Raw genomic sequence first — 24,882 nt, forward strand, 5'->3', positions numbered from 1 at the left:
TTAAACCACAGAGCCTAGGACTTGCCGATCAGAAGGTCGGTGGTTCAAATCCCTGTGATGGGGTGAGCTCCCGTTTCTCGGTCCCTGCTGCTGCCAACCTAGCAGTTCGAAAGCACGTCAAAGTGCAAGTAGATAAATAGGTACTACTCCAGTGGGAAGGTAAACAGCGTTTCCGTGCGCTGCTCTGGTTCACCAGAAGCGGCTTAGTCATACTGGCCACATGACCCGGAAACTGTATGCCGGCTCCCTTGGCCAATAAAGCGAGATGAGCGCCGCAACCCCAGAGTCGGTCACGACTGGACCTAATGGTCAGGGGTCCCTTTACCTTTAATGACAATGAAGAGTCACTACAATGTGTGATACACACACCCCCTCCCCAATATGCATAAGGACAACCATGGGAGTAGTTTTATGTCATGATTTGTTGTTGCTGTTTAGTCGTGTCCGACTCTTCGTGACCCCATGGACCAGAGCACACCAGGCTCTATATGCCTGTTGTCTTTGTCCATGGAGTTTTCTTGGCAGGGATACTGGAGTGGCTTGCCGGTTCCTGCTCCAGGTGGATCACGTTTGGTCAAAACTCTCCACTATGACCTGTCCATCTTGGGTGGCCCTGCGCGGCATAGTTCATAGCTTCTCTGACTTATTCAAGCCCCTTCGCCACGGCAAGGCAGTGATCCATGAAGGTGGTCATGATTTGTAGCAAGGGCCAAAGACCTGCTCTGGAATATATTTATGGCTTGAATTGGAAAAAAGGCAATACATTAAAAAAAATACAGTGGTACCTCAGGTTAAGAACTTAATTCGTTCTGAAGGTCTGTTCTTAACCTGAAACTGTTCTTAACCTGAAGCACCACTTTAGCTAATGGGGCCTCCTGCTGCTGCTGCGCCGCCGGAGCACTATTTCTGTTCTCATCCTGAAGCAAAGTTCTTAACCTGAGGTACTACTTCCGGGTTAGCGGAGTCTGTAACCTGAAGCGTATGTAACCTGAAGCCTCTATAACCCGAGGTACCACTGTATTGGTTATGGGGAGAAATGAATGGTCTGGGAGCAGCTGGTGTGGTATCATTGCTGAAATTAAGCAGATACAGACAGACCTTATCACTCCCTTGGATGGGAGAATACTGGGAGAGTAGGATATACTTCTTAAAAATAAGTGTTCAGGTTGCTTTCTTCACACCATTGCATTATTATCCACACGGGCCAAGGTTGTTGGCATCTTTCTTTCATTTTTTTTAGTCAATTTTTTATTAAACTTCAAAATGTTCACATATATATTCCAGATTCCAAATTTATTATACATTTCTCTTTAAACCTTGACTTCCTGGCGTTGGCTCCACACTGTTCTTAATCCCATCCCATTTACAATATTGCATTCTAACCAACATTTCGCCTAAGGCACATTATTCTATTTCATGTATTATCAACCTTCTACCACTCCTCATGTTTCAAATCCTGCTCGCGATTTCATCTGATTATATATTTTTTCAGATATTCCAAAGAGGGCTTCCATTCTTCCATGAATAGCCTGCCATTCTGGTTTCTTAGTTTTGCCGTTAGTTCCGCCAGTTCTGCATAGTCCATTCACTTTAGAATCCATTCTTCTTTTACTTCTTTCTTTCATTTTTAAGCAGCTAGTGCCTAGATTGATTCAGTTGTCCAGAATAGGCCAGCACGACTTCTGATTCCTAAACAAAACCCACATGGAGGCTTTCTGTCTCTCTGGAGCACAACAGGATAAGAAGGAAAGCACATTTCTCCTAAGCTGCCTTTCAAAACAGGGTAAAGGTAAAGGTAGAGGGACCATTGTGTCCAGTCGTGACCGACTCTGGGGTTGTGGCGCTCATCTCGCTTTATTGGCCGAGGGAGCCGGCGTACAGCTTCCAGGTCATGTCGCCAACATGACTAAGCCGCTTCTGGCGAACCAGAGCAGCACACAGAAACGCTGTTTACCTTCCCACCGGAGTAGTACCTATTTATCTACTCACACTTTGACACGCTTTTGAACTGCTAGGTGGGCAGGAGCAGGGACCGAGTGACGGGAGCTCACCCCATCTTGGGGATTTGAACTGCCGACCTTCTGATCAGCAAGTCCTAGGCTCTGTGGTTTAACCCACAGCGCCACCCGCGTCCCTTCAAAACGGGAAGAACCATATAAAGATCCTTGGAGGGAAGGGTAGGGGGAAATGTAATACAGTAAATACAAAGAACAACACAATTCGCACTGTGTTTTAGTGCTGAGGAATATGAACTGGGGAAGAAGACGAAAAACTTGCTAACCCACAAGACGTCCACCAGCGGATAGGCTGCGAGCTGAAAGTAATTTAAGAATATATTCCCATTGTTCATTTAACTAGCAACAAAGATCCAGCCACCAAAGCCACATTTTAACCACAAGTCTATAACTCTTTCATTCTGTGTTCAGGACCAGGATGCTGAGATGCGTTCTCGAAATGTATCAACGCTGTAGAAAGGCCAGGAATGAACGGGACAAAAGTGAATGCATTCTTTTATCAGCAGAAACGGGGACGCCAACAACATCTCCCTCCCTTATTCTTCGGTGTTTTCCAGGGGGGAAAAGAGCAGGACATTCCATTAGTTTGCTTCTTAGCAGCTTGCCCCCATGGGACCCCTGTTCCAAAAGGCCCCAGTATTGATGTAATGGAGTCGCAGCTGTGGGCAACTCTGGCAGCAAAACAATGTCACTTTAAGCTATGGCTTCGTTGAATGTGATTTCATTGTTCGGTGATTTGGGGCTAGGGCTGCAAAGGGGAGCAAAATGTTTGCAGTGGAAGCAGCCATGTTCCTCACTCTTAACTGGGCATTACCAATAGGACATTAGAGCATCTGCAAGAAACACTAAGTAAAGGTAAAGGACCCCTGACAGTTAAGTACAGTCGTGGCCGACTCTGGGGTTGCGGCGCTCATCTCGCTTTACAGGCCGAGGGAGCCGGCGTACAGCTTCCAGGTCATGTGGCCAGCATGACTAAGCCACTTCTGGCGAACCAGAGCAGCGCACGGAAACGCCGTTTACCTTCCCGCCGGAGCGGTACCTATTTATCTACTTGCACTTTGACGTGCTTTCGAACTGCTAGGTGGGCAGGAGCTGGGACTGAGCAACGGGAGCTCACCCCATCTTGGGGATTCGAACGGCCGACCTTCTGATCAGCAAGTCCTAGGCTCTGTGGTTTAACCCACAGCGCCACCCGCAAGAAACACTAACAGATGGTAAAGAGGGTGGGGGAAGTAAATGGAGGACATTTGTAGAATGTATGCCCTCTGAGTTCCCTTTTGAGCCCAAGTATTAACCTTAGCTTTTCTTCAAGCAACAGAGAATATAGCCATTCATAGGGTGCATCCAGACTTCCTTTTGCGCTGCGCTTTTCAGGCACATGTCTGGGCTTTAAAGATTCGCATCTGAGCATTTCTTTCTTTCTTTCTTTCTTTCTTTCTTTCTTTCTTTCTTTCTTTCCTAGCCCTTTCCCTAGGAAAACCAGTGTTTTATTGCTGAATTGGAGCAAACAACAGTGTGGAAAACCTGGCCTGTGTCTGGAACACATGCTTAGAAACCTTTCACAAATGGAAGTCTGGATGAGCCCTCAAATCTCAGCATCCATGGCAGCTCTGCTGCCACTCACCATGTTTCATGCGCAAAAATTCATGTGCAAAAAGAGCCAGCACATCACGGCAGCAGAATGATCCCACAATAAGACCTTACGCAGCAATCCCACAATAAGACCTTACGTCGTTTTTAGCTCTTGCATATGTAACACGACACCATTACTGTGGGAAACATGCAGGTGGCGCTGTGGTCTAAGCCACTGAGCCTCTTGGGCTTGCTGATTGGAAGGTCGGTGGGTCAAATCCTCGCGACGGGCTGAGCTCCCATTGCTTGGTCCCTGCTCCTGCCAACCTAGCAGTTCGAAAGCACGTCAAAGTGCAAGTAGATAAATAGGTACCACTGCGGCGGGAAGGTAAACGGTGTTTCCATGCACTCTGGTTTCCGTCATGGTGTTCTTTTGCACCAGAAGCGGTTTAGTCCTGTTGGCCACATGACCCGGAAAGCTGTCTGTGGACAAACGCCAGCTCCTTCGTCCTGAAAGTGAGATGAGTGCTGCAACCCCATGGTTGCCTTTGACTGGATTTAACCATCCAAGGATCCTTCACCTTTACCTTTTTTTATATTGAAACTGTTTTTAGCACTATAGAACAGGAGTTGGGGCTGAATAAGGTCCTCCAAGCCTCTCTTTGTGTCTCTTGCTCATAGAAGCTAGCCTACTGTAGAAAGGCAAAATGTTATATTAGTTGTTGTGGGCATAGAATCATGGAACTGTAGAATTGGAAGGGACCCTGTGGATCATCTAGTCCATCCCCCTGCAATTTAGGAAAATGCAGCTGTCCCATGCAGGGATCAAACCTGCAACCTATGCATGATCAGCACCATGCTCTAACCAACTGAGCTATCCAGGCTACTGACATACACTTGTGACCTTTCCTGTCTTTCATTTCACAGAGAGGATCCGAATTCACATGTGGAGAAGCCGAGATCCTCTGGCACGATGACTTCTGGTAAGTTGGCTCTCCCTGTTGTTTTCTTCCACCTCTTGTCCTCTTGTGAATGATGTATTCTAAGGTTACCAGATTTTTTTCAAAGAATCCGGGGACACTTTTTTAAAACAGAAAAATTGTTACTGAATTATTTAAAAAATAAAGAAAGAAGTAATATCTTATCTTCTGTGGTCTCCTCTGTCGCGCAGTCTTCCTCTGGGTCCTGGCCTGCTCTCTTGGAGCACTAGCCGCCGTGGGGTAGGCTCGGGTTGGGCCTGGGCTCGGCCACATGTCCTTGCCCTCCCGGTGCTCTCCTCCTTAGCGGCAGCGGTGGCACAGCAAGGTCGGAGCTCCCTCTTTTTTCTCCTCCTTCTTTCTCTTTCTTCCTTCTCCTTCTCCTCTCCTCCTTCTCCCTGCGTCGGCTCCGGGGTTTTTACTGTCCCCAGAGCGCCGCTGGGCAGTCGGCCGGGTGCTCTCGCTCCCGGCTCGATTTGGGTCGTGGGGGTGTGGGGGTGTCAGCCGTTCCCCCAGCTGATGCACCGGGCATCCCCGGTTTCCCCTCGGCAGTGGCAGCAGCAGTCTCAGCAGCCGGGAACCATCCTGGTAGCGCAGTTGGCTCTGGCTGGCTTCAAGAGCTGCTCGCTGCCGTGGCGCCTGCCATTTTGGCTTGCTGGAACTCCCCATATGAGAGCCAGTGTGGTGTAGTGGTTAAGAGCGGTAGTCTCGTAATCTGGGGAACCGGGTTCGCGTCTCCGCTCCTCCACATGTAGCTGCTGGGTGACCTTGGGCCAGTCACACTTCTCTGAAGTCTCTCAGCCCCACTCACCTCACAGAGTGTTTGTTGTGGGGGAGGAAGGGAAAGGAGAATGTTAGCCGCTTTGAGACTCCTGAAGGGGAGTGAAAGGCGGGATATCAAATCCAAACTCTTCTTCTTCTTCCCATATGATGTATCTTGTGTTGTTGAACCAATCACACAACATTCATTCCCTACTAATAAATCTACAACACTTAAAATATAAATCCAGGGACATTAAATGAAATCCGGGGACGGATTTTGTCCAGGGACAGATTTGTAAATCCGGGGACTGTCCCCGGGAAACAGGGACGTCTGTTAACCATAATGTATTCTGCCGGAAGCATGCAGAGAACCATCCCAGCATTCTAGGAGTAACTTCAGGTATCACATTTGACCGGTACCTGCACCCCTAGCTTCCAGGAACAGCATCCTTACGGAGTAGCTAGACTGAGGGCGAGGAACCTGATGTTGACTAGATGTTGACAATTTTTCTGCTTGGAACGCAGCTGACCTAGAATTCCAAAAAGGCCCAGAAGATCAACAACAAGTCTGGCAAGGCTGCCTCAGATGTCAAATAAGACATTTCCCTAAGCATGCAAATATTTTAAGCCGTATACTTATCTTCTGCAAGAAGTGGGCATAAACTGTGAGTGTGGGTTCTCCTTTAAGCTGCTGTTTAAATGCGGTTGTGCCCTTGATCTCCAAGGCATCTAATTTATTAGCCGAGTTTGATTTTGAGGTCCCAGAACAGTCCTCGGCTAGAGGCTGGAGGCTGCTCCTGCAAAACTGAAGTCTCAGCACAGTGTAGCAGTCTCTATGATTGAACTCACCAGATCAGGGAGAAGAAAAGTAGAAACGGCTTTCTCATTTTCCTTCAGTGGCGGGGAAAGAGCAATATTAGCCAGTCTGCTCAAATTACACTATGGTGTTTTTTTTGTTTGTTTGTTTTTTTTTTGCCGAGTTAACTCTTTGTGTCCCTTTGTGCAGATTTTTCAGCCGCTAACAGAAATGTGTTAAAGGTGGAAGCCTTAAGCTGTTTGTTGTGATGTAAGCTCACAACGACTTAAGCTCCCTGGTAATCTTTTCAACTCAACAGTGTTCTCATTTGCCCACTGTCAGAAGCACTGTGACTCTGATTAACAATTGGTGGGAACCGGTTAGGGATTGTAGGGAAAGATCTGCCCCAAAAGCTGAAAAACATCTTCATGTATGTGACAACGGCCGCGAGAGTTTTAATAGCACAAGGATGGAAGACTGAAGAAACCCCAACTAAAGAATCATGGCAAGAAAAATTGATGGATTATGTAGAACTGGCAAAACTGACATACAAGCTACGGGACAAGGATAACTGTGACTTTAAAGATGAATGGGAACCCTTTACAAAATATTTGAAGACGCAACAAAGCGTCTTTGGCTGGTTTTGAATAAACATTCACAAACTTTTTATTGATAATAATCAGCTAAATAGTTTGAGGATCTATACAACTGTGTAACATGCAGAAAACAGCATTTCTAGAGAAATCAAAGACTGGAACTGAGGGAAGTCGGGGGGTGGGGGGGTTGTGTGGGGGGAGGGAGGAAAAATGGGGGGGAATAAGGATGATATGTTTCTGGATAATATGTTTTGTTTTAATTTTGAATAAAAAGAAGGAGGGGAAAAAACAATTGGTGGGAACCGCAATTGGTGGGAATATGCTTGTGGGTTTTCCATGGAATTTAGCTGGCCACCCTGAGAACAGAGTGCCAGGTTTGGGGCTTGAACCAGCTGAGCCCTTCTTATGTCCTCCCATTCATGTACTCTCATCACCTGGTGCCAGTGTAATTAATTTTCACAACCTCTCTGATGTTTGGAGGACATGCAACTCCAGAGAGATTTTTTCTTCTTCTTCGAGGCATACACAATGCTCATGAATGCACTACCTATTAGCTTCTCAGGAATGTGTCTCAAAAAATAGATTGTTATTAGCAATGTTTCACTACCACCTCCCATGCTCTCCTAGCCAGAGGGCATGATTCGTCTACCATCCTTGGGCTCTGAGGATAGGTTTGCAGAAGAGATTACACCTTCCCAGCCTGTTTGAAGCAGCAGTTACAGAACCATAGAATTGTAGAGTTGGAAGGGACCCAAGAGTCATTTAGTCCAACTCCCGGCAATGCAGGAATCTCAGCTAAAGCATCCCTGACAGAGAGCACCATCCAACCTCTGCTGAGAAACCTCCAAGGAAGGAGAGTCCACCACCTCTCGTGGGAATCTGTTCCACTGCCGAACAGCTCTTACTGTCGGAAAGTTTTTCCCGAATGTTTAATCGGAATCTCCTTTCTTGTAGCTTATAGCCATTGGTTCAAGTCCTCCAGAGCAGGAGAAAGCAACCATGTTCCCTCTTCCCTTGAGATATTTGAAGATGGCTATCATATCTCCTCTCAGTCTCCTCTTTTCCAGGCTAAACATGCCCAGCTCCTTCAAGCGCTCCTCATAAGGCTTAGTTTCCAGACCCTTGATCATCTTGGTTCCCCGTGTGGCTTTTGCCTCCTAGGATGGGTCATAAGGAAAGGGTTAAATGAGTGTGATGTGATTGTCCAGTGGGAATGCAAGGGGTGGAGTAAAAGTTAGAGTGGGAGGTTTTGAAAGTCAGTTGAGGTTTGGGAGTTGAAGAAGGAAGAGGGAGGATTAGGTGTGGGTTGGTAGAGTTGTATTGTGAGAGAGTGAGAGGAATTGTCAGGTGCAGTCAGATAGATAGTTGGGAATAATCAGTTTGAAGTTGTTAGGAACTAAGATCTAAGAAACTGACAAGAAAAAGTATCTGTAACCATAAGCTTGTTCCTGCATTTAAAAATAAACTTGATTATTTGTTAATGTTAACAACTGACTGGACTCCGTGTGTCCCCGTGAGATACGGGGTGGTGGCAGCGGAAAAAACAATTGCAGTGGTGGCACAGGGTCAATAATAATAATAATAATAATAAATTTTATTTATATCCCGCCCTCCCCAGCCGAAGCCGGGCTCAGGGCGGCTAACAACACTAAAATAGTGCAACATTATAAAAACATCAAAGAATTAATTAAAATCAAAATTGATGGCAACCATAAACTAAAGTATTGTAAAGATTGCCAAAGGAGGGAGTCAGGCTGCGCCCTGACCAAAGGCCTGGTGGAACAGCTCTGTCTTGCAGGCCCTGCGGAAAGATGTCAAGTCCTGGAGGGCCCTTGTCTCTTGTGACAGAGCGTTCCACCAGGATGGAGCCGCAGCCGAAAAAGCCCTGGCTCTAGTTGAGGCCAGCCTAACCTCTCTGAGGCCTGGGACCTTCAAGATGTTTTTATTTGAAGACCGTCAATAGACCGTCAAACGTCCGGGGGCCCTGTGTGTGATCGCCACACCCCTCCTCTGCAAACATTCCAGCTTGTCAACGTCCTTCTTAAATTGTGGAGCCCAGAATTGGACACAGCATTCCAGGTGTGATCTGACCAAGGCAGAATAGATTGGAACTATTACTTCCCTTGATCTGGACACCATACTTCTGTTGATTCAGCCTAGAATAGCATTAGCTTTTTTTGTTGCTGCATCACACTGTTGACTCATATTAAGCTTGTGGTTCACCAAGACCCCTAGAGCCTGTTCACATGTACTGCTAGTAAGCCCATCCAATATTTGTGCATCTGGTTCTTCCTGCCTAACTGCATAACCTTACATTTGTCCCTATTGAAATTCATTTTCAATAGGAGGAAAGAATTAAAAGAGACAACTTCTCTTTGGAGATGGGGCCAACTAAAGAACGGGCTAGCTGGACTTTAATAAGGTTTCAGATAACTGCTGCTCTTTGCTGAGACAACATTCCTCTGTTACCAACACTTGGGTGTGTGAAGAACTATGTAGCTCTGAATGCTCTCCATGGTCCTGATAAACCTTGCCTGAATCTTGATTAATCTTGGCTAAATCAAAACGAGATCCTCCCTTTTGCTGGAGGGGGGTGCAAAAGGAAAACCTCCCCATACACTTGCGGCAAACTTGTAAAGGTGTCAAGACACTCTGCTGACGTTTGGGAGTATATCGGGATTTGTGCATCAAGAGCAGCTTCTCCACAAAGATATCCCGTTCCTCCTTACAGCTGCTGGAGTGGAGGTACCTAGACAGTAATAAGGAAGAAAAAGAAACCTCATCTGAGCATTTACTCCAGAATTGGTTTCACGAGAATTTGGCTTTGGGGAAAAGTTAAGGGGCTGTTTAGACCGGCTCTAGAAGACTGTGTGTGGAAGGGAGAACAAGGCAGCCCTCAGAGAAGGCAGGGGTTATTGCAAGAGTCATTGGAGAATGCAAGAAAATTATTCTTCTCTTCTTCCTTCTTTCTCTATTTTGTTTGCTCTGGCTCACCAGTAAGGATAGTACTCTTCTGCCTTAGCTCTCTCTCTCTCTCTCTCTCTCTCTCTCTCTCTCTCTTTCTCTCTCTCTGTCTCACATACACACACACACGGAAAATTAGAATATAGCTGATGAAAACCCCAAATTAACAATCTCAGGCTGATAGCATCCATGCCACGCCACATTGAGGCAGTAATTGATGCAAAAGGGGCCCAAACCAAGTACTGAGTACATATGCATGCTTCTACTTCTCAGAGGTCCAATATTGCTCTATTTGCAGTCCTTGTTTTGCTGATTTCATTTAATATTCTAATTTTCTGAGATGGTTAATTTGAGGTTTTCATTAGCTGTACGCCATGATCATCACAATTATAACCAATAAAGGCTTGAGATATCTCGCATTGCATGTCATGACTCTATCTCATATATTAGTTTCACCTTTTAAGTTGAATTACTGAAGTAAATGAACTTTTCCACGATATTCTGATTTTCTGAGTTTCACCTGTACACTTCTGTTGTTGCTGCCCAAAGGGTTTTGCATTACCACAAGAACCCTGAACTGAACTCACCAGATAGTCAGTCGCCACTGCCCTTCTTCAGTTAGTCCCCTCCTCCTTAATGTACTTCCTTTGCCGACTCAACCTGGAATGATAGAGTCCTTTTCTGGAGAGAGGCATGCACAGTGTTAAAAATAGCTATGCCACCTTTGCTTTCACAATGCTCTACATCTTTTAACGGCTGTGTGGGAGGCAGCCGTTCAACAGGTTCAGAGTTTCGCTGGCTAGGGTGGTCATCGGTGAGAAAGGCTGTGCTTTACCTGTCCCATTATCAACCTTTAGTAATTAAGGGCACAACACCTCTTGGGAAAAGAACGGAAAAGCTGCTGGAAACTCTGAGCAGGAGAGATTGAATGAATGTGAGCAATGAGTATGATCTTTTGGAAACGACCGATTAAATGATTTTATGGTATGTTCCAATATTAGGTAAAGGTAAAGGGACCCCTGACCATTAGGTCCAGTCGTGACTGACTCTGGGGTTGCGGCGCTCATCTCACTTTATTGGCCGAGGGAGCTGGCGTACAGCTTCCGGGTCATGTGGCCAGCATGACCAAGCCACTTCTGGCAAACCAGAGCAGTGCACGGAAACGCCGTTTACCTTCCCGCCGGAGCGGTACCTATTTATCTACTTGCACTTTGACGTGCTTTCGCACTGCTAGGTTGGCAGGAGCAGGGACCGAGCAACGGGAGCTCACCCCGTCGCGGGGATTCGAACCGCCGACCTTCTGATCGGCAAGTCCTAGGCTCTGTGGTTTAACCCACAGGGCAGACAATTTGCATTTTTCTTGAGTGTCCCTTCCCTGAACTAGGGTACCCATTGCACGGGACATCATGCTCCAATTCTGTTTCCTGTTCCTTGCTCTTGCATCTTCCGTATACAGTGGGCACCTCAGACACTTTCCTGTCCTTGTGGATTCAGCATGAGAATGATGCTGATCATTTCTGCTCTTGTTTCAGAATGCAAAGAAGTTGAAGTTGGAAGCACTGTTGTGAATGGCCTGGTACTGGGCAGTAATGGACAAGACAGAGGTATGTTGAATAACAATACAAAATATTATTAGTAGCATTAGTATATGAACCACCTTCTACATAAGCATCTCAAGGCAACAGCAATAAAAATAGAGGGGACGCGGGTGGCGCTGTGATCTGAACCACTGAGCCTCCTGGGGTTGCTGATCAGAAGGTCGGCGGTTCGAATCCCCGTGATGGGGTGAGCTCCCATTGCTCTGTCTCAGCTCCTGCCAACCTAGCAGTTTGAAAGCACGTCAGTGCTAGGAGATAAATAGGCACTGCTGCGTGGGGAAGGTAAATGGTGTTTCCGTACGCCCTGGCACTTGTCACGGTGTTCCATTGCGCCAGAAGCGGTTTAGTCCTGCTGGCCACATGACCCGGAAAGCTGTCTGTGGACAAACACCGGCTCCCTTGGCCTGAAAGCGAGATGAGCGCCACAACCCCATAGTTGCCTTTCACTGGACTTAACTGTCCAGGGGTCCTTTACCTTTACCTTGGTCTCGGTCAGGTATACAGGCCTCGGTCCTGTATACTTGAAGGAGCGTCTCCACCCCAATCATTCAGCCCGGACACTGAGATCCAGGGCCGAGGGCCTTCTGGCGGTTCCCTCATTGTGAGAAGTGAGTTTACAGGGAACCAGGCAGAGAGCCTTCTCGGTAGTGGCGCCTGCCCTGTGGAACGCCCTCCCTTCAGATGTGAAGGAAATAAGCAGCTATCTTCTCTTTAAAAGACATCTGAAGGCAGCCCTCTTTAGGGAAGTTTCTAATATTTAATGCTGTGTTGTTTTTAACACTTGATTGGAAGCCGCCCAGAGTGGCTGGGGAAACTCAGCCAGATGGGCGGGGTATAAATAATAAATTATTATTGTTATTATTATTACCTTATGTTGAATAGAAATACAAAACATTATTATTAGTAGCATTAGTATATTAACCACCTTCTACACAAGCATCTCTAAGCAACGGCAATAAAAATAGCAAACAAACCATTAAAAACAAATATAAGTTGTGGAAGATGGAAAAGCCGTCTCTCTGAGTTTCCCTGCTTTAGGAGGCGGTTGCCGGGTTTTCTTTGCGATATTACTTTCGCGAAATCCACGTATATGTAAATAAATTTCAAGGAGAGAGTTGAGCAATAAATTTCCCCAAATCAGTAAAAAAAAAGTTAGAGTATTAATGTACAGTGGTACCTCGGGTTACAGACTCCGCTAACCCGGAAGTAGTACCTCGGGTTAAGAACTTTACCTCAGGATGAGAACAGAAATCGCGTGGCGGTGGCATTGGAAGGCCCCATTAGCTAAAGTGGTCCCTCAAGTTAAGAACGGTTTCAGGTTAAGAACGGACCTCCAGAACGGATTAAGTTCTTAACCCGAGGTACCACTGTAGAGGAACAGTTTGCCTGATGCAGCAGTTGGCCTGTTTTTGAAGAAGGAAGGCAACTCAGAAAAACCCCAAGGGAACCCAAATAGTCCCCCGTGGAGTTAAGAGAAGTTGTCCAATGTGCTTGTGTACAGATGCATCTCTTGAGGCTTCCCTGCAGCTTCACACCCCGTCCTTCCTGGCCTCATGCTTACAGTGCCAAGGATGCTAATACACTGCCAGCTCAAGCCCTGCATATTGAAAATACTCCCTGCTCAGTTGCAGAGAAAGAGGTGCTGTTTTGTTTTGCAGCTTCTTGGAGGAGGGCTAAGTCTGGCTTTATTAAAGAGTGCTTTGAGCTCTGGATGTTATCCAGAGCACTTCTGGCTGATCTGGAGCTGCCTCAATCCATTCCGCATCAGGGCCCTGTTCAGAATTCAGGATTTGCTGCAGTCTCAGTTCCTCGTCCCATGCCTGTAATGGTAATGGTAAAGGGACCCCTGACCATTAGGTCCAGTTGTGGCCGACTCTGGGTTTGCGGCGCTCATCTCACTTTATTGGCCGAGGGAGCCAGCGTACAGCTTCCGGGTCATGTAGGCAGCATGACTAAGCCACTTCTGGCTAACCAGAGCAGCGCACGGAAACGCCATTTACCTTCCCGCCAGAGCGGTTCCTATTTATCTACTTGCACTTTGACGTGCTTTCAAACTGCTAGGTTGGCAGGAGCTGGGACCGAGCAACGGGAGCTCACCCCGTCACAGGGATTCAAACCGCCAACCTTCTGATCAACAAGCCCTAGGCTCAGTGGTTTAACCCACAGCGCCACCCGCGTCCCGTTATGTCTGTAAAGGATTAAACAAAAAACACAGAAGCCGCTGTGTTCAGTGTAATGTGTAGTTCGGTCCCCCCAGGTATTCCCCTTGCATATGACACTGTCATGGCAGGGTGGATGACTTCATATGAGGTTGGCTTATGCCTCCCTTCCTGGTAATATCCCCCCTGCCCCAAGCTCAGCTGATAGGAGATTACAGCTCAAAAGCATGGCTGAGTCCTGCTACTGAGTTGTGGGCGGAGGAAGAGGTCTTTGTCTTTGTTTCTATGCTAAAAAAAAAGGAAATACCTTTCTCAGCATGCAGCATGGAAACCAGTGAGCTGAATGTGTGAGAACCATCAAATTGTAGAGTTGGAAGGGACCCCTAAGGCTCATCTATTCCAACCCCCTGCAATGCAGAAATGAATGTGTGGGCAAGTAGTGAGTGAGCTGTTTCTGAATGGTTTATGTGCATGTTTTGACCTTACCCGCTGATAGTGTGCATCTAACATCCACTTTCCCCCAAAGTTGTATAGCCTTTTGGGGGGAAATGAGTAAGGCTCCCTACCTTGTATTTAATAACAACAACAACAACAACAACAACAACAATAATTTATTATTTATACCCCGCCCATCTGGCTGAGTCTCCCCAGCCACTCTGGGCGGCTCCCAATCGAGTGTTAAAAACAATACAGCATTAAATATTAAAAACTTCCCTGAACAGGGCTGCTTTCAGATGTCTTTTAAAGATAGGATAGCTGCTTATTTCCTTCACATCTGAAGGGAGGCCGTTCCACAGGGTGGGCGCCACTTCCGAGAAGGCCCTCTGTCTGGTTCCCTGTAAACTCCTCGCAATGAGGGAACCGCCAGAAGGCCCTCGGCGCTGGATCTCAGTGTCCGGGCTGAACGATGGGGGTGGAGACCCTCCTTCAGGTATACAGGACCGAGGCCGTTTAGGGCTTTAAAGGTCAGCACCAACACTTTGAATTGTGCTCGGAAATGTACTGGGAGCCAATGCAGATCTCTCAGGACCGGTGTTATGTGTTCCCGGCGGCCACTCTCAGTCACCAGTCTAGCTGCCGCATTCTGGATTAATTGCAGTTTCTGGGTCACCTTCAAAGGTAGCCCCACGTAGAGCGCATTGCAGTAGTCCAAGCACCACTCTGGTGAGACAGTCCGCGGACAGGTGGGGTCTCAGCCTGCTTACCACATGGTATTGTGACTCCTGGTTTATTTTATCCGTTTTTCCTTGGTAGCTTTTCTCCAGAGTTCCAGAACACATAGGTTAATGGGTTAAAAATAAGGACATGAGTGGCGTTTCCATTTTATTCTGCATTCTTGCCACACAGTTTCCCTTGTTTCCTATAGAGGTGAGATCTGTGCTACATATGGTAACAAAGAGTTTCTTTCTATACCCATGTTCAGATGCTACATATACAACGATTCATTAGTTGAATACGCTGCTTGAATATTTCTGTGCCACGTTTCAACAACAAAAAATCCATTGGGAGCTGTTCTTGCCATTTTTAAAGTCACTTCCAGGTTCAGTGTGATGAGTAAGCGCATGCTCACATGTCAATTGGACACATATAAATTCAGAGAGGCCTGTAGTTATGAAATAAATGAAAAGGGGACCCCTGACCATTAGATCCAGTCATGACCGACTCTGGGGTTGCGGTGCTCATCTCGCTTTATTGGCCGAGGGAGCCAGCGTACAGCTTCCGGGTCATGTGGCCAGCATGACTAAGCCGCTTCTGGTGAACCAGAGCAGCGCACGGAAACACCGATTACCTACCCACCAGAGCGGTACCTATTTATCTACTTGCACTTTGACGTGCTTTCGAACTGCTAGGTTGGCAGGAGCAGGGGCCGAGCAACGGGAGCTCACCCTGTCGTGGGGCTTCGAACCTCCGACCTTCTGATCGGCAAGTCCTAGGCTCTGTGGTTTAACCCACAGCGCCACCTGCGTCCCAGTTGTGAAATAGTCCCCATGCAATCCTGCTTATTGCCAAAGTCAGCAGTACAGTGGTACCTCGGATTACATACGCTTCGGGTTACATACGCTTCAGGGTACAGATTCCGCTAACCCAGAAATAGTGCTTCATGTTAAGAACTTTGCTTCAGGATGAGAACAGAAATCGTATTTTGGTGGCATGGTGGCAGCAGGAGGCCCCATTAGCTAAAGTGGTGCTTCAGGTTAAGAACAGTTTCAGGTTAAGTACAGACCTCCGGAACGAATTAAGTACTTAACCCGAGGTACCACTGTATTTCAAAATGATAAGTTCTGGAGCTTTTCACATACAGTCATACCTCATGTTACGTTTGCTTCAGGTTGAGCATTTTCAGGTTGCATCCTGCGGCGACCTGGAAGTACTGAAAAGGGCTACTTCTGGGTTTCGCTGCTTCTGCATGCGCAGACGCACAAAATGACATCACTGCATGTGCCGAAGCAGCGAATCGTGATCTGCACAGACGCGGGTTGCGTTCTGCTCATGTTGCGAATGGGCCTCTGTAATGGATCCCATTCACAACCAGAGGTACTACTGTATAGACTAAAGTTTTCTCTGACGTAACCTTTCAAGCATGGGACGCGGGTGGCGCTGTGGGTTAAACCACAGAGCCTAGGACTTGCCAATCAGAAAGTCGGCGGTTCGAATCCCCACAACGGGGTGAGCTCCCGTTGCTCGGTCCCAGCTCCTGCCAACCTAGCAGTTCGAAAGCACATCAAAGTGCAAGTAGAGAAATAGGTACCACTCCGGCGGGAAGGTAAACGGCGTTTCCGTGCGCTGCTCTGGTTCGCCAGAAGCGGCTTAGTCATGCTGGCCTCATGACCCGGAAGCTGTACGCCGGCTCCCTCGGCAATAAAGCGAGATGAGCGCCGCAACCCCAGAGTCGGTCACGACTGGACCTAATGGTCAGGGGTCCCTTTACCTTTACCTTTAACCTTTCAAGCAGTTTATAACCCAGACTGAAGATGCTTTCTTCTGTGCAACGCATGTTGGCAAACAAGCAGTAATTGTTTCAGACAGTGATGCTGCATTGTCAATAATATGGCTGAGGGTGAGCAGAGCTTGCTGCTGTCTAGTGAACGCTTCACTCCAGACTTGCAGAAAGTTGAGGGGATTGAGAAAAGAGACCCTATAGCAGCTCATCTCAAGACAGCGAACCTCTGGGTTCACACTGAATGCCAAAGGCAATAGCTGCTCTCTTTTGCAGCTGTATGTTATTTTAGGGTGGGCGGGGGCAGTTGACACGCTGCTGTCAAATTGCAGCTCTTCTGGGATCCTGGATTTCTCAGTTGTTTAATGTGGGCAGCCCCCAGTTCCACTGTAGCTGTCAACTGTCCCAAATTTGGTGGGAAAGTCCCTTATCCCAGCGCCGTGTCCCTCTGCTGTCCCTTATTGATGATGTCCCTTAAATTTCCCAGGTTTCAAAGGAAGCAGCTCCTCTCCCTCCCTCCCTGCCGGCCAGCGAGGAGGGAGGCGCCAACTGTGTTGCTTGGCTGCGTTGCTCACCCAATAAGGAGTCTAAGAATGACTGGGGGGGTGGAGCTTGCATGCCTTGTGCCTATCAAATCGGCTGCGTTGCCTGGGGACTCGCCTTTGCTCAGCGCTTCCCAGCGGAGAGGTGACAGTGGTTTTCCTTGCTGCATCCCCTTTGCTGGGTTGCTGCGCTGTGGGAACCACCGCTTGAGGCTTCGTTTGGCTGCTGGCTGGGCTTTCTGCCTTTGGCTCGGAGGGGCTCAGAAGTTGAACATACCTGTGTTAGGAAAATCCCTTATTTTGGCTGCTGATCCCTTATTTTCAAATCTGTAAGTTGACAGCTATGAGTTCCACTCTGGCGGTTGAGGGGAAAGGTGTTGAAGACAGATATTCAGCAGACTCCGAGTTCATAAATGTAGTCTGCTGCTGAGGCGAGGAATGTTACGGTGTCGGTTAAGGAAGAGAGGACTGGAAAAGGAAGGCAGACAGGGGGAGAAAGGTGATTGGTCTGTGTCTTTATAGTTTATAGTGAACATTGTGGAGAGAGGGTTTAGGGTTGGCGGTGGAGCATGTATGTGGAGCAGCTAAACAAAATGGAGGAAAAACCCTTCCCCTTTCTGTAAGATGTGGGTATATTTCAGGGAAAAGGACATCCGCCAGAATCAGGTGCACATACACACACTGTAACAATAACATATTGGCAGTGCCGGATTTGCGTATAAGCTGAACAAGCTGTAGCTTAGGGCCCCACTCTCCTGGGGGCCCCAAGAAAATTTAAAGGAAAAAAACTGGATGTGCATTTCCAAAATATAAGATAAAAAACAAATGAAATAAAACCTACATACAGCAACAGTGTTCTGTGTTGTGTAGGCTCCTATTTGTTATGTGCAAATGGCTTTAGATAACTATTAGGTCCATAAATAGGGACGCGGGTGGTGCTGTGGGTTAAACCACAGAGCCTAGGACTTGCCAATCAGAAGGTTGGCAGTTCGAATCCCCACCACGGGGTGAGCTCCCGTTGCTCTGTCCCAGCTCCTGCCAACCTAGCAGTTCGAAAGCACGTCAAAGTGCAAGTAGATAAATAGGTACCACTCTGGCAGAAAGGTAAACGGCGTTTCCCTGCGCTGCTTTAGTTTGCCAGAAGCGGCTTAGTCATGCTGGCCACATGACCCGGAGGCTGTACGCCGGCTCCCTCGGCCAATAAAGTGAGATGAGCGCCGCAACCCCAGAGTTGGTCACGACTGGACCTAATGGTCAGGGGTCCCTTTACCTTTACCTTTAGGCCCATAAATTACCATATAGCATATATTCAACCCTAGAAAACAGTGACAATTTGTTGCTGACGAAGGACAGCTGGACATATAAAGGGCCCCATTACCTTCAGTAGCTTAGGGCCTCATCAAACCTAAATCTGGCCCTGAATATTGGGACTGGTAACCAGTCTTAAACCTGGGCCTTCTCGCACCAGCAGGAGCATATCTCAGGGAGATAAGAAAGAGGGAAAATTTACCCTCATTTCTCTAGTCTCCTTCCTGGAGTTGTCAGAGAAGCACTACAAGTCTCCTCTTCCAGACTGCCTGGAAATCAAAGCCTTCTTGGTCTGTGTTGGGGAGAGAGATGCGTATGACAGCCTAATGTTTTAATTATCAAGTTTTCTGACATTGTTTGAATACTTTATGTCATGTTTCCCCACATGCCCTCCCCCTTTTGTTTCTTCCCGACTTGGACGCACCATCTTCTGTACCTTTTATGTTTGCAGCGAATGATGTCCCTTTATGTTCACGCTCTGTTTCTGCTGTTAAAATAATTCCCGTGAAGAAAGTGAAAACTTCTCCTGGTCTAGTGTTGCCGACAGGTATAATTCTCTCTCTCCCTCTCTCTCTCTTTTATTTTTTTATTTTTGGTCCTCTCTCCATATATTCTTCCCAGGTCTTTTGCTTTGCCTCCTGGTTGCTAGAATAGTTTTTCTGCACCGTCCTCCCCCACCACATTTCATCAGTGCTCTATAAAATTAGACCAGAACAACAAATATGCCAGCAGAGTTCACCAGAGAGCCATTCTGAAGATAATTTACCATGGAGGAGGGAGGAGAGAGTTACGATCAGGCCTCCACTTGCTTCAGTAGTGACTGTCTGGTGAATTTTGAAAGGGATAGGAATTTAGTGAGGGCACAAGCAGACCACGGCCAGGTCACCCCCTTTTGCTCATTTCCACTTCAGCGCACACATGTATTTATTTATTTTGCTTTGGGACCTAAACTTCTTCCTCTTTCCTTTCACCAATTAATTCAAAATTGTGCTTGCTTATACAATCAATTGTGCTTGCTTATACAGGGACGCGGGTGGCGCTGTGGTCTAAACCACAGAGCCTAGGGCTTCCTGATCGAAAGGTTGGCAGTTCAAATCCCTGTGATGGGGTGAGCTCCCGTTGCTTGGTCCCGGCTCCTGCCAACCTAGCAGTTCAAAAGCACATCAAAGTGCAAGTAGATAAATAGGTACTGCTCCGGCGGGAAGGTAAACGGCGTTTCCATGCGCTGCTCTGGTTCGCCAGAAGCGGCTTAGTCATGCTGGCCACATGACCCGGAAGCTGTCTGTGGACAAGGCTCCTTTGGCCTATAGAGCGAGATGAGCGCCGCAACCCCAGAGTCGGTCACGACTGGACCTAATGATCAGGGGTCCCTTTACCCTTTACCTTTATACAGTCAAACCTCGGTTTTCGAACAACTCGGCCGCTGAACGTTTTGGAAGCCGAATGCCGAAAACCCAGAATTGAATGCTTCCCTTTTCAAATGCGCCTTGAAAGTCAAACGGCTTCCGAGGCATGTTTTTCATCCCCCCCCCCAATTGAACTTGCTGACAGCCCTTTGATCCTTGGTTTTTGAACATTTTGTAAGTTGAATGGACGTCTGTAACAGGTTACGTTAAAAAACCGAGGTTCCACTGTATATTGTTAAAGATTTAGGAGGGCGACCCTCCTAAATCAATAAATTAGGTTTGCCATATTTTGAAGAACAAAAAAAGAGAGGGATACATTTGCCGACTTCTAGTTTTAACTATAGAGGGAAGCGGATGGCGCTGTGGTCTAAACCACAGAGCCAGGGCTTGCCAATCAGAAGGTCGGCGGTTTGAATCCCTGCGATGGGGTGAGGTCCCATTGCTTGGTCCCAGCTCCTGCCAACCTAGCAGTTCGAAAGCACATCAAAGTGCAAATAGATAAATAGGTACCACTCTGGTGGGAAGGTAAACGGCGTTTCCATGCGCTGGTCTGGTTCACCATGCCACATGACCCAGAAGCTGTACGCCGGCTCCCTCGGCCAATAAAGCAAGATGAGCGCTGCAACCCCAGAGTCGTCCATGACTGGACTTAACCATCAGGGATCCCTTTACGTTTTAGTTTTAACTTTTAACTATGGATCGCTGTGACGACTCTTATTTCACATACCCATGAAAAAGAGGGCATGTCCTGGAAAAAGAGGACATATGGCAACTCTAAATAAATGGTAGGATTTTGATTATTTGGCATATGAAGGGAGAATAGGAGCTGTAGTGGAATTCCTGGGCTAGGCTATGCAAAATGACTTGGCTAAGCTAGGGCCATTAAGAATCAATACAGGGCCATTGAGAGTCATTGGCAATGCAAGATAACTGTCCTCTCTCCTTTCCCTGAGGTGTGAACAGAGATTGGGGGTTGGGAAGGTTGCCAAGGTAACTGCGTGTGAGGTGACAAGGAGGGAGAGATTTTGAGCAAGGTGTTCTGGGAAGAAGAAGGGAGAAGGAAGACTGGTATCCATCTTGGGCAGGCTGGCTGCAGTCTGACTGGGAGAGATGACTTGGAGCAGCTCTTCAAAAAACCGTTTACGTACAATATGAATAAATGACAGCAATCATTTGATAAAATAGTATATTTGCTTACACTAAAGGTGTCAGACAAAGCTAAAAGGCTTTGCGCATGGGCCCATAAGCACAAAATTGCCTCTAAATTGTATGTGCTGATTTATGAGTATAGGTGCAAAATCTTAAATAATTACAGTGGTACCTTGGTTTAAGAACAGCTTAGTTTATGAACAAATTGGATTAAGAACGCTGCAAACCCGGAAGTAGGTGTTTTGGTTTGTGAACTTTGCCTTGGAAGAAGAACATGTTCCGCTTCCTGTTGAGTGTGTTCCATTCGTAAATTGAGTCCCCCGCTGCTATGGGAAAGCATGCCTTGGTTTAAGAACGCTTTGGTTTAAGAACAGACTTCTGGAACGGATTAAGTTTGTAAACCAAGGTACCACTGTAAATCCTGTTGCCTCCCACCTGTTGGGACCTGAACTTGAAAGATCAGGGTTCTGTTTAAGCACAGCAGTCTCCCTGCCACAGAAGTTTAGCACTTGTGCCATGGGAGAGCTGCAGGAATGTACATGAAGGCATTGGGGACAGTGGGCTCATCTCTCTTGTGTAATGGGAGGTGCGTTGGCCCACCTCACAGGGGTGGGAAATCAATATGCAAATTCTTATTTTGTGTGTTTGGATAATGGAGTCCATGGGGGCTGTTTTGCCTTGTTATAAAGTGGGTTTTGGACTGCTTGAACTAGTCATCCTTTGACCATCCAACTGGATCACGTTCCATCTTTAAGCCTGCAGAACATACACAAGAGAGGAAGCGCCACCAAATGCAGTGATTCTTACTTCTGATGCATAAGATTGCATTGCAAATATTATGATTCTGCTGGAAGCTGCCCAGAGTGGCTGGGGAAACCCAGCCAGATGGGCGGGATATAAATAATACATAATAATAATAATAATAATAATAATAATTAGCCAGATACTGTTAAAGTATCTGTTCTGCATACCAACATTTCATTAAGCCTCCTGGAAGGACATTCTGATGGTGGCAAACCATAATAATTAGACCCTGCCAACAAATTAAGATTCTGAAGAAGTTTGGACATAGTTGTTGTTGCTTAAGTCTGCAAACAATGCATAATTAATTACTATTTTTACGTAGTTTTGACATTTCCTTTACATTGAAATGAACGAATGCTTTGAAAGTTACGCAGATACTTAAGTAAGTCATGTGACTTATGTTAAAGAATGGACAGCATAACGGATATTACAGTGGTACCTCTGGTTAAGTACTTAATTCGTTCCGGAGGTCTGTACTTAACCTGAAACTGTTCTTAACCTGAAGCACCACTTTAGCTAATGGGGCCTCGTGCTGCCGCCGCGACGCTGCTGCACGATTTCTGTTCTCATCCTGAAGCAAAGTTCTTAACCTGAGGCACTATTTCTGGGTTAGCGGAGTCTGTAACCTGAAGCGAATGTAACCTGAAGCGTATGTAACCTGAGGTGCCACTGTATAGGGTTGGCTTTTGCACTCTGAAATAAGGTCCGGCTGGATCGTATGCCACAATGAACAGCAGACATACCCACTGAGAAATAATGGAGGAGTAAGACCAGGAACACAAGTTTCTTAGGTGTCTCCCAGGCCTTGCCACCCCTCAGTCACCAGAAATGCCTGTTCCCTGATGCTAGTTATGCTTACAGTGGTACCTTGGTTCTCAAACGCCTTGGTACTCAAACAACTTAGAACCCAAACACTGTAAGTGTTCCAGTTTGTGAACTTTTTTCAGAAGCCAAACGGGCTCCGTTTTGAGTGTTACGCTTCCAATTTGAGTACTATTTCTGGGTTAGCGGAGTCTGTAACCTGAAGCGTATGTAAACCGAGGTACCACTGTATAGTGTTTGGCAGAAACCGAACTGCAGTAGAATGGAAACAGTGCTGATTGTGGCAAATACTGTTTGGAATGGAAATTTCTGCCTTCTCACATCCGCAGATGGGAAGCAGTTGGGGATATTTGGTCAGGGGAGCAGAAGCAAGCTGTGAAGGAAAGACTGGCAGCCTGAGGGGCACTGAAACCTCTGCAGTTAGTGCCTCTTCCAACCCAGAAAGTAGCTTTAGAAGTGAGAGATTCTCTGGAATCCCATTTAGTTGCTTAGTGTGAAATCTCACACACCCAGAAGCTAGACAGTCTTATACGAATCAGTTTGTGTGCCTTAAATTTATTATAGTGAAGAAGCTGCTCTGGCTGCTGCGATAGGCTTCTTAGGTGAAGTACAGCTATAGTCAACAGAGGATGGGACAGAAATATAATCCTGGCTGGCTGATGCTAGTGATATATCTGAAAATGCAGCCATGGTATCTAATTTCTATACATTATGTATTTTCTTCCCTTTTTTAGATCATGGTCTTGATTTGGAAATTTGACTCATCTCTCTGCAGAAAAACTTACTTTAGCGTATATATTTTTAAAGTTGGAACCGAAAGCTAATTTCCATCCACACTATCATTGTTAAGTTGTGGGTGAACATATCAGACGACACAGCGATTCTTCAAACAGCTCTTGTTTATTCACAAGCCAGAACAGAACTGAACTGAAGGGTTCAGTCAGGCTGCTTATATAGAGCTCCAGTACAATGTAACTGTAACAATTTTCTAAAACTATCCAATCACTGAACGTCACTTTCGATCCCTTATTTGCATAACTATCTACAGTATCCCCCTGCTGGCCCAGGGTGAGAACTTCAGTACATAACAATTATGACTAGATCAATTTGCTCAGATGCTAAAGTGAAGCAAGCAGGAAGCATTCTGTGCAGACAGCATGATTTAAGATTCTTTTATGTTCCAACTCATCTTCTTAATGTTTTTTTTTTTGTTGTTTTTGTTTTTTTGCCCCTGTAGAGCTGGATCCTGCCAAAGTCTGTACTGGAAAGGGGGCTGTGACCCTCTGGGCATCTCCAACCTATGAGGAGAATCGGAGCGTCAGTCCTACAAGTCATTCACAAGACATCCACCAATCTGAAAGTAAGTCCAAAGTGCGAGATAATAGCCATAGACTAGATAGAAAGTCGAAGTGCTTGTTGTTTAAGCTGCTGCCACTTGAGGGACGCAGGTGGCACTGTGGGTTAAACCAAAGAGCCTAGGACTTGCCGATCAGAAGGTCGGCGGTTTGAATCCCCGCGACGGGGTGAGCTCCTGTTGCTCGGTCCCTGCTCCTGCCAACCTAGCAGTTCGAAAGCACGTCAAAGTGCAAGTAGATAAATAGGTACCGCTCCGGCGGGAAGATAAAAGGCGTTTCTGTGCACTGCTCTGGTTCGCCAAAAGTGGCTTAGTCATGCTGGCCACATGACCCGGAAGCTGTACGCCGGCTCCCTCGGCCAATAAAGCGAGATGAGCGCCGCAACCCCAGAGTCGGTCACGACTGGACCTAATGGTCAGGGGTCCCTTTACCTTTACCTTACTTGAGTTTAAATACCTCTAGCCTTTAAAAAAAAGTATTTCAAAACTAACTCCATTTTTAAACAAAAAAATTAATTTACATGCTTGAAATGTGGGCTGTGTTTGGCTTTTGAAATTCAGGTTTTTTAAAATACAAATTGCAATGAGCAACTTTTTATCCAGCTGAAAACCGAATCCTAGTTGTGGAATGTGACTGAAAAATAGCAAAAATGTCAGTGACACGTCACTTAGTTCAGTGACATCATGCATCTGTCTGCATCAGAACTTAAGCAGTAGCACGAAATCCCCCTTTTAGAAATTCAGAATGTGCTGTTTCAGATCTCAGCTATGTGAATTTTTGAATTCTGTAATTTTGTATTTTCAAAACACAGTGTTTCGGAATGAAGTTAATTTTTTGTTCAGTTCTAAGCTTGAAATGGATGTGTTTTCATTGTGATGCTCCTTTACGGGGGGCAAAGCATCTTCTGCCCCCAGATGGCTGAGCGCTCTCACCGCAGTGGCATTTTGTCATAGGCAGTATTCCCAAGTTGACTCTGTTGTCATTAAAGCTCTGCCTCCTTTAAATAGCAGATCCGTAATCGTAGTAAACAAGCAAAGGCAATAAACAATGCTCAAATGAGTAACTGACCCTGAGAGGACAGGATTGTTCTTGAGATGGAATTTGCAGCAGGTACAGAGG

The 24,882-nt window shown here is 46.6% G+C and overlaps 1 protein-coding gene across 36 annotated transcripts in view; it reads left to right on the forward strand.

Annotated features, from left to right (window-relative positions):
- Positions 1-24,882, forward strand: part of SORBS1 (sorbin and SH3 domain containing 1) — a 201,964-nt gene that overhangs the window by 77,642 nt on the left and 99,440 nt on the right. For 34 of the 36 annotated variants that reach the window (XM_081005395.1, XM_081005394.1, XM_081005373.1 and 31 more), the window contains exons 2-5: positions 4,515-4,570; positions 11,215-11,286; positions 18,679-18,774; positions 23,646-23,768. In XM_081005395.1, the coding sequence (XP_080861521.1) occupies positions 4,561-4,570; positions 11,215-11,286; positions 18,679-18,774; positions 23,646-23,768 (301 nt within the window). In that variant the 5' untranslated portion in view covers positions 4,515-4,560. The remainder of the gene's footprint in view (positions 1-4,514; positions 4,571-11,214; positions 11,287-18,678; positions 18,775-23,645; positions 23,769-24,882) is intronic. The other 2 variants (XM_081005361.1, XM_081005362.1) reach the window with 1 other exon arrangement.

This window comes from Podarcis pityusensis (assembly GCF_964106645.2).
Source record: "Podarcis pityusensis genome assembly, chromosome: 5".
Taxonomy (NCBI): domain Eukaryota; kingdom Metazoa; phylum Chordata; class Lepidosauria; order Squamata; family Lacertidae; genus Podarcis; species Podarcis pityusensis.